We start from the raw sequence: 12,129 nt of genomic DNA on the forward strand, positions 1-12,129 counted from the left end.
AATGTGATGTAAAGAAACACGTTGAATGAAATCAAGTAGTCAATGTTTAATATACTTATACCACTTATACGCTTCAACAATAAATTCGGTATAATTGTGTGTCTGTTTAGCCGCTGCTTCGTGTTCAAAAAAGTTTTGGTTTTTGGTGTCGGGGGTTCGAAATCCGGTAATTGCAAGATTCAGTTGTCGTTGAAGGTGATAGGTTCTGTAGCGTGCGAAAAAAAAGTATTTCACTGAGTGCGAGAAAAAATGTCGTATGTCACTGTGTCTGGGAATACAGTGAAATAAATACCTTCAAAAACCTTCATTAAATGGATGCGTAGAAAGGTGATGATTATGGCCCGGAATTGCGAAAATGCTATTACAACATTGCTTATAGTACTGGTTTGAGACAAAACGAAGTCATGTCAATTTTCATTTTTTTTATTGTCTGAGATGTCAAGGTGGCGCTGTCATTATTTCAACATGTCTGGTTTCCCATATATTTTGATGGTTTCCTTTTATCGACAGCGCCACCATGTCACCTCTCGAGTATAAATCTACGGTCTTACCTTCTACGAAACCATCAAGGCTTTTCTTCAGAAAAAAAGTACCCTACTTTGGATGTTCAAAAAATAGTTTCTAGGGAGAAATGATTTATCTCTTCCTAATAATATAATTTCAAAGTTATGTACCGAGCCGAATATGAGGTTACATAATCCAAATCGTCAACATAATCTTTTGGGACAGATGTGCATACGCTATTTTTTCTGTCGAAGACAGATATTTATCGACATTACCAGTTTTGCACATGAGAGATAAATGTGAGATTATCGTTCTAGCAGGGCCTAATTAAATTCTTAAATTTTACAAGCGATTTTCGTTATATTCACTTCTAATATCGCTCAGATTTTCATTCTTTCTACAAAATGACGTCTTTTCTTGAAACATTTTCTCAGCGACCTTCCGACAGTATACAAGCCCCGATTTTTCAAAACAATTTGTTTTAGAGTAGTGATACAGTTACCCCATTGGAGTAATACCCCAACCAAATTTGTAACGCAATTTGCTTCATCTGTTTTTCAGCTGATCGACTCATACAATATCATTGTCTTAAACGTGTTTATACGAGATTACTATTCATACGAGCGTCGAACAGTGGTAAAACCGTATTAAACACGTATAAGACAGTGAGCTGAATCAAATTTCGTAACAAATTTGGTTGGGGTTAACTGTAGCGACTTTATACAGTTAATGATGTCAACCAAATGTGTGTCTAAGTTTGGTTCAGCTGTTTTACCAGATGCTTATTGCGGCTTTATACGAGTAATGTGGTAGTAGAACAACAAAATTTCAGCAGACATAATGTTTCAGCTTAAGATAGACCCATATATTCAAGATACGGTACTTTCAGACGTAGCCTAAGTTTCGTTAAATGTTTTGTTCATTCATTCATTTGAATGAGATTTTTTTTTAACGTGGATGGCATTTCTTTTCGTGGATGGCATGAAATGGCCTTGAAGATGATCTATATAGTATACCAACTACTGACACTAATTGTATTTTCTTCCCATCCTCCTTTAGTGTTTTCAATAGGTTTGTTCCAAGACTTGGAATCCAAGTAAATGTAAACACGAATTTTGACTGGCCGAACGAACACGATTTAATCCACAGCGATCGGTTGTCATATAAATATTGAAGAGGGTTATGTCACTAACGAAATTCGACAATTCGTAAGACCTTGGAACAGACGGAACAGACCTATATCATCAAGAAGCCGTCGACGCTCGTACACACACTCTAAAAATAATGTCAGCACTGATCCATACGAGCCATCTGCGCGATGAATTCCTTTTGACATTCGTTTGATGTAAAACAAAAACAAAAATAAAAAGGAAAACGAAAACATCAAATTATCACGCACGATGGAGCAAGATATTGATAATGTTTTAAAAAGACTGTGAGTATTTTGGGATTGATTTGATTGTCGAACGCATAATGACAATGATTTTAAATAACAGAATGTCATCACCAACTACTACAGGCTGTTTGGTTGCCAACAATCAGGGACTTTGCATTGAAAGTGAGTAACAAAAGAATTTTTCGACTGCACATTATCTTCTATTGTTTGCAATTTTCCTAATCCAATTTAGAACGTGGAGAAATCAGTCCCAATGCGGCCGGAATAGCAACAGCGATTTTATGTCAAGCAAGTAAATTAGAACCAAATTCAAATGCACCGATCGTGGCTCTTGAAACTGGCAAAAAGTACGTCGACAATGAATGAATGCCACTCAGTGACTAATGACTTTCCTTTGTTCACAGAACGTGTCTTATTCATAAGCATGGAATTACAGGAGTCGTTTATAAGGAAGTGATCAAACCAGGGACTAGATGATATGTTTTAAGTGGAAATATTCGAAAATATACATTCTGAATTACTAACATATGTGTGATCGTTGTGCATGCATTTGTACTACGCACATCTTGGACATTCAATTGGATGCATCAGTTTCGAAATGAATTTATTTTCGTTGCGGTCGAAATGATGAGTTCATTTTCGTTGCGGGTTTCTGTAAAGACATCCTTTGTATAAAAATTAATACTCCAGTCCGACTAGTCGCAGATACCTGGCCTTCGAAAGTCAAGCAATCACCTTTTTTAAAGAACGATATCACCAAGACGGAGTGATCAGGGAGGTGAGTAAGAAGCTATACTTGACGGATTTGATGACATGTTTGATATCATTGAAAAGCTTTGCCGCAGATATAGTATTGTTGCTAAATAAGCTGACCATTTGGGTAGAGAGTTGTTTAAAGCTCGCCGAGGTTCACTAAAATACCCGAAAATCAATTTTTTTAAGTGTGGTGGTTCCACACTAATTTTGAAATTTATTGCCAATATGTGACAAAGAAACCACTGCTCAGTGATTATCAATGAATCAGATTTTTTTAAATTCAGAATCCGTAACTAAAATTGGGAAAAGTAGGGGCAGAGTGTTACAGCATTGAACCAAAATAATTCTTTCAAATACTTTCCTACTGTGGACTGTAGTTCATGAGGGTTGCTTCTGATGATAAGTTACATCAGGGACTATTTTTGGGGAAATGTTTTTCCAATTTTTCCACTTTTTTCAAAAACGTTTTTCGAAAAAATAGGGAAAATTTTGAGAAATATCGGAAAAATTTAGACGAAATTGGTTTTGGAAAGGGCACCGGTTCAGCTGGTTCACTCATGCAAACAAAACTAGTTGTGTGATGTTCCACGAGTGATTCCACTGTCCGAATTGGAATCGATCAAGCAGCCTAATCAATGAATATGGTCAAAGAAGCAGTTGTGCTTGGCTTAAATACGAGGGGCTTGTAAACAAATGATTTAGAATAAACATGATCCTAGCTGTAGTCAATTAGAATTACGGTTTAATGCCGTAGCCATACCACCGTGGTAGCAATTTGTAACCGTGTTCAATACGGATTTAACAGCGTGTGGTAGTGGAATATAGCCCTAGACAGTTTTGTTTTTATCAGAAATCATGTGAAAAAAAATTTCGACTGAAATTTGTTTGCTCTTTACTGTAAAATGGGAAAACATTTTATCAAAAGTAGTCCCTGAGTACCTTGACACCATTATATCAACTGGTCATTTTCCAGTAAGCTTCAAAGTACTTTCTAAAACATGTTTGAACCTCTTGAAATCCTGCAATCTAACTGGAAAACGGCTTTGAGGAAGGCAGTTTTCTGTAAACGACGGAAATTTAAAATTGACGTTGCAAGGTCTTTTAAGGGAAAGAGTTGAAATTTCATGGATCTTAGTAAAAATTCTATAATAAAATCAAAAATCAAAAATAACTAATTTTTAACAATAAAACTGAACGAAAATATAATTACAAAACGAAAAAACGTTCACATTGTGAGCTTGTGCATTGCCACCTTAGCTGCAGCCTTCTTCGCACTAGTGGAATTCTTTCCGAAGCCGTGAACGCGAAGCACTTCATTCTTACAGGTGAATCGCACCGCGACCATAACCCTGTTCCCATTCAAAACGGCGTCCTCGAATTTCGGATTCGCACCCGGATATTCGTACAATTTTCGCACGATTTCGATCGGAACTCTGTTCATAAAAGCGGCAATTTCATTTTGCATCAGTTTGTAAATGACCTTCCACGTTTGTTCCAAACTATTGCCGGAATCCAAAAATACAGCACCGAATATTGCCTCGACCACATCGCCTAGTACCTGATCCGTAAATCGAATAAGAAGTCAATTACGAACTATTCACAGAACGCCTGCAAACAGAAACTTACCTTCGGCACGTCGATGAAATCTCCTAAGGGCTCAGTGCCGTATCTCTCCTGCTCGTCGATCAGTAATAGCACTTGGTCGGTAACGGCATGTTTCTGTTCGGCTTGGTATTTGTAGAAGGTGTTCATCTTTTCCAACAGCAGCGAATTTTGTGCCAATATGTTCTTGTGGAATTTATGTCTCACACAAATGCACGCCAGTGTAATGTTGTTCACTAACGCCGAACGTAAATCGGTTAATTGGCCCGGATCCATGTCCTTGCACCGTTCGAATATGTAGCTTGAGATTAGGAAATCCAATATTGCGTCGCCCAAAAATTCAAACTGTTGATAGCACTGGGTGTACCGATTATTTTGAAATGATGGATGCGTCAGTGCTTGTAGAAGGTACGCTCTGTCTTTGAATGCGTATCCCAATTCCTGTTCAATTCGATCGCAATTCAGCAACAGATCATCTATCTTTCGATTGGTCACATCGCTCTTCAGCCGCGGCTCCGCAAACGGTTCCCGCAACATTAAACTGTAATTTCGATGATTGTCGCCCGGCAATATGCCGATCATTTTCAGGAGAGGCAATGAGCGTTCGATTCCTAGTGAGACCACACACGCGCCCAGAATGGATTCAACGCAATCAGCAACCGACTTATCGGAAATTCGTTGTTCGCCGAAAAATTGCAGCATTGTGGACTCAACATTTTGATTTTCCGGCTCGTCCAAAAATCCCTGTACGTAGTCGAACAAAGTCTGCTGGCTCAACGCTCCGGATTTAATTTCTTCGGCATTCAGATTAAGTTTGTCGATGAGATTGGGAGACATGTTCATTTCTCGAGTGGTCAGCTGAAACATCAAGATGAGCATAAGGTCGAAATGTAAAGACATTTGAATGTTGCAATTCTAAACTTACTTTGACTTCTTCCGGCAAATTGAACAACGGTGGAGCCCAATCACTTTTCGGATTGAATTTGTTAATATTTATCATACCCGGAATAGTGTCCGCAATGGCTAGATAGCACAAATTCTGGTTGCTGACCATTCTGCCCTTGCATGATGTCAAATATCCTTCGTGCCAAGTGGGATGCTTTTGCAGTAAATAGAACGACACGGTAAATTTTAAGTACGAGTCGCCCATCAATTCAAATCGTTCCAAATCGAACACATCCCCGGCCGACGCAGACGTTAATGCTGCCAAAATATCACACTGTTCTGGTCCGTTAGTCGGCCCATCAACGCCAATTTGAAGAAGATGAATCTTTGCTTTTTCATCGATCGCTGCATCACAAATCGAAAGATTTCCCGCTGAAAGTGTGTACTGATTCGGTTGAATGCGCGCTTTCTGTTGTGACACATCCCTTAGCTTCTTGGTCACGAAGGCCTGGTAGTATTCCAGATCGATGGGATAAATTTCGGTTTGATTTCGTTCCAAATTCAGTGGCTCAAATACTTCCGGCCATGGATACAGCAGTACATCGTTCAGTGAAACAATTTCATTGCTGGACAGTTGACGTGCGGGTGTTTGGTTTGGATCTGGAATAATTATCGACCGCGACGAAATAACCTCATCATCAGCCACATTGTCAAATACCGGCCGACGGGTCATTTTCGTGATAACCGGTTTGGGTCGATATTCATCCACGTGCACATCCAAATATTTGAGGATTTTATTTCTCAACGTATTCGCGTGCAGCAAATAATGCAACCGGTGCAGTATGCTCGGAAGCAGTAAAGCCTTCAGGCACAAATCACCAGGAAAACTATAATTATGGCAGAGTTCCGGTACCAATAGTTCCGGCCCTTTAGTTATATATTTTCTAGCACCACCGTCAGCCTCACCTGGCGTCAAAAAGTTCAAACTTTGTGTCACCCCTTTCACTTCGATAAGAAATTGTTCAGCGTTCACAATGTTCTTGTTGTACTTCTCCTTGAAATAGTCAGCATACGACGAATGGTTGTCATTCGGAAATGGGGAATTGGGTGTCTTGTCGGTGTGAATTTTGGTGACAATATACCGTTGCTTCTGATCGACACGATAAACCGGACTCACAACTGAGAACTTGTAGTCGTCTTCCACAAACTTCATTGCTGCGCGTTTATTCGGCGATAATGTTTCGAATTCGGGCAATGATTGAAATTTATCGACGAGCTGCCAATTGATCTCGTTATTGGTCACCGGAACAACGAAGAACGAATTTGCTTCATTCCGATAATCGTACACCAGGAACGTTTGCTGTATTTGTAACACGTCCGTGAATAGGGTGGCATGAAAGTTTCGCAATCGACACAATTGGTCCGCATCGTCCAAGATGACTTTTTGTGGAGCCGACACTTCGACACCGATTTCACCGAGAGTTATAAAGAATTTCATTGAAGCTAAATCTGGCAGCTTTTTCGTCGTCAACAGTCCCAGATCGTGGCAACTTGACAGCAATTCAAAAAATTGACATCCCCCAAAGTCTCCCGATGAGGGTGTGAATTTTGGTGTTATGGAAAATCGGTGCAAGTAACAGGCCTTGTCAACTGTGGGTGCACAATTCATAAACCGTTCGGGATAGATGATTTTAAAGTCACGTTTGTGTTTTTTCGTGCCGGCCGTTTTTGCATCGCCTGAAAAAGAAACGAAGAGGAAATCATACAACTGAAGCAGTCAAGGACCTTGATGTTATACCTTCGAAACGTTCGTAATGTTTGAAATAAACGTCCTTAAGGGTTTCGAATTTCCTCTTCACGGTTATCGGCATGAGGTTGTCGTTGAGGTCATTATTCTCATACAACAAAATGCAGGCCTTATAGGCAGCTGATTGTTTGGCCAGTTTTAAGTTCGGCATTGGATCACCCTAAAAATGATCGATCGAAATTTTCACTTGTAACAGCCAGTAACTAAGCCGACAACTCGGTTACACTTCATCCACTCACCACAACAACATCCTTAATCACCGACTGAATCGGCAGCATCAGAGTGACAACAATACCCTCATCCGATTCAATCGTATCCCAAATAACTTGCGAGCTCGTAAACATATCGTTTGGCATCGTCTGGCAATAACGGTTCAGCAATTGGATGGCTGATGTTCTTTCTAAAACAGCACCTATGGATGTTCGGAATGGCGGTATCAATGCATCGTCAAACTCGTTCTGGATGTCTTCCTCCATCGGTTCGGGTCGATCAATGGTTTTGCCAATCAAATACTGGAAATTAACGAATATCGAGTTTGACATACGAATGCGAAGAGCTAACATTTGACTCACTGTCTTTAACCGAGCGTCCACTTCGTTCCATTCTTTCAGCTTCACCAGTAGGCCCGTATAATTCTCCTCCGGACACATTATTATGTAATTTGATTGGCGCATTCGAGCCCGTCCCTTACTCTGCACATACGATCGAAATTCCTTCGGCACATCGTACGAGATCACCAAATTGCACATTTGCAGATCGATGCCTTCCTCCAGCACACTGGTTGACACAATGACATTTATCTCGCTCTTCTTGAATCGCTCGATGACTTTCCGATTCCATTTATTCTCCAACACTTGTTCGATAGATTCGGGCACACTGCTGTTATTCCCAACCATAAAGTCGGATTTTATTGTGAAATTTTCGTCGACCTGACCAAATTTTTGGATGATGTGGTGGATGTTCTTGGCAGTGTGTCGCCGTGTCACGAAAATCAACGCCTTCATTTTCGGACCGTAGATTTGGAGCTTTTTCTTTAAAATGGATATTAAGTACACAACTTTTGTGGATGAATTGGACAATATTTGGCCAGCACTTTCGACGTCCTCCATTTCATCCACAAACAAACCTCGAATCTGTTCCACGTCTGGAATTTAGCAATGACAAAGTTTGGGTTACTCCAATCAATTCGAAACTTCGCTGCCATCAGTACTTACATGCAATGCACTGCCTAACGATCTGTTTTGTGCACTTCGAATCGGACGAATTTTTCAACAATTCCAATTCGATGAGAACGGATAGAATTGCAATCGATGAACCGTAGTTTCCTTTTAGAGAAAACAAAAAAGAAAACGAAAATTACTTCGTCGTCCCATGCATACTAACAAACTGGCTGCAACTCACCCAATTCCGCCTGTTGATGCAAAAAATCGTCCAGCATTTTTTTGATTTTAGAGCAGACAGAACTGCTTTTCGGCCAATTTTTCGCCTTTTCCTTTATCATTGTCACAATCGCTATGATGCGCTCTTGAAATTCGCTCAATGGGTGTGCTGCGTATTTTACAATATTTTCTTCTGGATTCGTTGAATACGACATCACTACTTCGTGCTCTTCAAACGATTCAACGGTTGCAATTGTGCCATGTAACGTCGCCTCAAGTTTTTCCAGGTGAGTGATAACCGAATGCGGCTTAACGTTACCGGTCAACAGCATACCGGTCAAGCCAATGACGCGAGGCCGCTCCGATTCGCTGGCCAGAGCGTATTGCTTCATCAGCTGATGCATGGGGCTATCCTTCATGGCATGGTGAGCTTCGTCGAAAATTAACACATTGATGTGCTTCATTTCGATGAAACCGTGTCGAACAATGTCCAAAATGATTTGGCATGTGGCAACCAAAACCTACAACAAATCAATTTGCGGTCAGTGAATTGCGTGTGCGATTCGATCGGCAAAAATCGCAAGCGTACCTGATACTTTTCAAATTCTTCGGTCCACTGATCGTTCGACCATACGTCGACATTCATGTCTCCGGTGTAAACAGCCGTTTTGAACGCGGTGCTTTCCTCAATGAATTTCTGTTGCTGATTAGCCAAAGCAACAGTATTGACCACAAATATGGAACGTTTACCGCCATCGGATAGTGGTCTGGTGAATAGAAAATTAATACAACTCTCCGAACGCTGCAGTCGTTCAATACTCACTTGTCTAAATCTTTAGCCAAATATTTCATCGCCAGCAATGCAATAAACGTCTTACCGGCGCCAGTTGGTAGGTAAATGATTGTGTTCTTCTTCAAACAGACATCCAAAATTAAGTGTTGGTAAGAACGTGGTTTTAATTTACCATGAGCGTCGACTTCAGCTTCCATTTTTTGTATGGGATTCTCACTATCATCCATTGACCGAATACGAATCACTGTAAAGTTGTTAGAAATTGTACGATTATTCACAAGGATTCGTGATTTAAACTGGGAATTCGAGAAATTTGTATTGTCAATCGACTGAACTGAAGTAAAGTTCCAAGTAAATTTATTGTTCTTCAACGTCCCCAGCTGTATCATCACTATGACGATTAAAATTCATATTTTGCCGGGACTGTAAAACTTACCGGAATTTCGCCTGGAAATTCCAACAACTTCTTGAACACTTTCACGAGTAAAACACACAACACGATATGAGTGACTAAACAGACGCGCTTTAATAGAGACAAAATTCGATTAGACCCTAATCGCTATCGTGAGTATCCGTGAATCAACTTTTTTTTTATCAAAACAAAGGACCTGTCACTTAAGTGGGGGATTCACAACTTAAACATGTCAAAATGACAGATCTGTCGGCATGTCCGCGGGTGCGTCTTATACCATTGGAATTGTGAATTATTGAAGTATTTGAATTAAAGTGGTGCTGATTTAAGTAGTCAATCACAGTAGTCCAAAAAATCGAAAAAAAAGAAGCAAATTGAACTTTAATTTTTTTTTGTGAATTGTGTTTTTTTTTGGGAGCTAATACGGTAGGTAGAGCTGACTGGTGTTGACTAATAGCAGAGAAAACCTATTAACAATGTCTGACACGGAAGTCAAACCCATGACATATAGGGCTTAACACGATAAGTTTGATGCTAATGCCCAAAGAATTAGCTTTGTAATGACACATTCTGTGACTATAATTTACTTGTGTTTCACAAAATGTGCCTAATGAAAATGTTTGTATCGAACCATTGCACATCTGATCATGCCCGCGCGTTAGTAAGCGGGCGTGACGCAAGTCCACTACCAAAACATAGAGTTACACTCGAGAGTTCGCGAGATGATGCTTTTCTATGAAAATGCTACTTCTAAGAGGAAACCAGCATTTTGGGTGCCGAAGCTCCTAATAATTGTATTCTTGTGGCCAGTAACTGTTGTTTTTACTGCTGTTACATGAGTACTGTCTGACATTTTGTGTCATTGAATTTGTGTTGTGATTGTTTGTTCTTAGAGTTGATTTAAATTTGTGAATTTTCGTTACAGTTGTTGAAATAATAAATTTTAGGAACAAATTTAACTAAAGTAAATCGTGAAAACTTATCGAATTATAGTGAAAAATTTTTTACTAAGAATTTCTTAGTAAGAAAGACGTTCAGTGAAAATATGAATTGGTGCAGTCAACGGTTTCACAGTAAAAACACCACAAATTTCATTCAAGAATACTAACAAATTAGTTGCAAAATAGTATTAAATTGTCGGTACAGGCGTATCCAATATTGCATATTCGAGAAATTGAACAATCAGATTTTATGAATCTTCAAAAGCAAAGAAGTGCAATGGTTTGTTTTGATATGAGTCAGCATAATTTTCGTTTTGACAGATCAACATATGACTTAGGGTTGATAAGTACTACAAAGATAGGGTTGTCCATGTAGTGGCCACATGGATAGATGATAAAACGACAAAACGCCATCACGCCAAGTATCGAGTGTAACTCTATGACCAAAAATGTTTTTAAAAAAATGGAGACGGCGGAGCATATTTACAGCAACTTTTTGACTTCTCCCCTTTGGCTGCAATGGGATATGTAGAATCTAGGATTCCATACGAGTTCAAAGAGCTATCACACGTTACTGCAGCTTCAAAATTGGCCGAAATATTGAACTTCGAAATATTGATGTTTGTATTGTTTGTTTGGAATTTTCAAAAATTGGAAAAAACACATATCTTAAGAGCTGGAGCTCTCCAAAGTCTCCATACAAATGCCATATAAAATCCAATTTGTATGTGTGTGACACACTGTAAGTGTGTGTGTTGTATATTTTGGTGCATAATATGGATGGTCAATGACCATTGGTCATGTGGTGAAAGGTGTGTGTTGTTTTGGGAAGTGTCTCTTGTTAGAAATTGTGTTGGTTCCAAAATTTTGGGATGACAACTGATTCCTCTGACACTTCCATCGGATTTTTTGACGGATTTCGGTTATTTTCGACATGAGTTAGGTATTTCAAGACTGGTTCCTAAATTTTGGTATGACAGATGATTCCTCTGGCACTTTCCAACTTCCATCAGATTTTTTGACGGATTTCGGTTATTTTCGACATGAGTGAGGTGTTCCAAGGCTGGTTCCTAAATTTTTGGATGACAGATGATTCCTCTGGCACTTCCGAACTTCAATCGGATTTTTCGATGGATTTGAGTTATTTCCGACATGAGTGAGGTATTCCAAGATTGGTTTTTTGATGTTGTCGAAATGACATACTTACAAAAGTGGTGATATCAGTCAAAAAACCCTTAAAGGATATATGTGACGCAAGTCCTTTACCTTACTTACAAAATAACTGATATCGCTGAGGGTGACGCAATTCAACAAAAAATTGATCCAAACAATTTGTGAAAGAAAATTTTACAAAAAGAAATTTGCGTCACAAGTAACAGATAATTCGGTTTTCTTACGTTTCAATTCTTTCAGTACACTTTTCACCCATTTTCCTAACAATAGTTTTCTTCAACATCTGCCACTTGTGACGCAATTTTTTTTTGTAAAAGTTTATTTCACAAATTTTTTGTTGAATGCGTCACCCTCAGCTATATCAGTTATTTTGTAAGTAAGATGAAGGACTTGCGTCAGGTTTTACCCTGTAAGGGTTTTTTGACTACTTCTTTTATATATGACATTACCTCCCCACTACATATATAACTCGGTTAAGACA

The 12,129-nt window shown here is 39.2% G+C and overlaps 2 protein-coding genes and 1 long non-coding RNA gene across 3 annotated transcripts; 2 read left to right on the forward strand and 1 right to left on the reverse strand.

Annotated features, from left to right (window-relative positions):
- Window positions 1–126: 126 nt before the first annotated feature.
- LOC119069547 lies at window positions 127–10,691 on the forward strand. Its single transcript, XR_005086352.1, has 3 exons — window positions 127–138; window positions 1,394–1,395; window positions 10,557–10,691. It is a non-coding gene; the product is annotated as an uncharacterized LOC119069547 (long non-coding RNA).
- Window positions 1,780–2,428, forward strand: LOC119069546. The gene is made up of 4 exons (XM_037173626.1): window positions 1,780–1,939; window positions 2,001–2,062; window positions 2,133–2,247; window positions 2,305–2,428. The coding sequence occupies exons 1-4, from the start codon at window positions 1,905–1,907 to the stop codon at window positions 2,375–2,377; spliced, it is 285 nt and encodes a 94-aa protein (XP_037029521.1). The 5' UTR covers window positions 1,780–1,904; the 3' UTR covers window positions 2,378–2,428.
- LOC119069545 (endoribonuclease Dicer) lies at window positions 3,792–9,738 on the reverse strand. Its single transcript, XM_037173625.1, has 11 exons — window positions 9,559–9,738; window positions 9,153–9,366; window positions 8,919–9,096; window positions 8,352–8,850; window positions 8,165–8,275; window positions 7,523–8,094; window positions 7,190–7,462; window positions 6,942–7,110; window positions 5,184–6,880; window positions 4,283–5,116; window positions 3,792–4,214 (listed from the first exon to the last, which is right to left on the reverse strand). Exons 2-11 carry the CDS (start codon window positions 9,347–9,349, stop codon window positions 3,882–3,884), a joined length of 4,863 nt encoding a protein of 1,620 aa, XP_037029520.1. The 5' UTR covers window positions 9,350–9,366; window positions 9,559–9,738; the 3' UTR covers window positions 3,792–3,881.
- Window positions 10,692–12,129: the final 1,438 nt, after the last annotated feature.

The sequence above is a fragment of the Bradysia coprophila genome, assembly GCF_014529535.1.
Source record: "Bradysia coprophila strain Holo2 chromosome X unlocalized genomic scaffold, BU_Bcop_v1 contig_35, whole genome shotgun sequence".
Taxonomy (NCBI): Eukaryota; Metazoa; Arthropoda; class Insecta; order Diptera; family Sciaridae; genus Bradysia; species Bradysia coprophila.

Bases quoted from the DNA above. Each gene is read 5' to 3' on its own strand.
- LOC119069546 (XM_037173626.1), top strand. From the start codon at position 1,905: ATGGAGCAAGATATTGATAATGTTTTAAAAAGACT. The intron at 1,940-2,000 runs GTGAGTATTTTG...TTTAAATAACAG, and splicing joins GATAATGTTTTAAAAAGACT to AATGTCATCACCAACTACTA. The intron at 2,248-2,304 runs GTACGTCGACAA...CTTTGTTCACAG, and splicing joins GCTCTTGAAACTGGCAAAAA to AACGTGTCTTATTCATAAGC.
- LOC119069545 (XM_037173625.1), bottom strand. From the start codon at position 9,349: ATGGATGATAGTGAGAATCCCATACAAAAAATGGAAGCTGAAGTCGAC. The intron at 9,097-9,152 runs GTGAGTATTGAA...TCTATTCACCAG, and splicing joins TTGGCTAAAGATTTAGACAA to ACCACTATCCGATGGCGGTA. The intron at 6,881-6,941 runs GTATAACATCAA...TTTCTTTTTCAG, and splicing joins ACATTACGAACGTTTCGAAG to GCGATGCAAAAACGGCCGGC.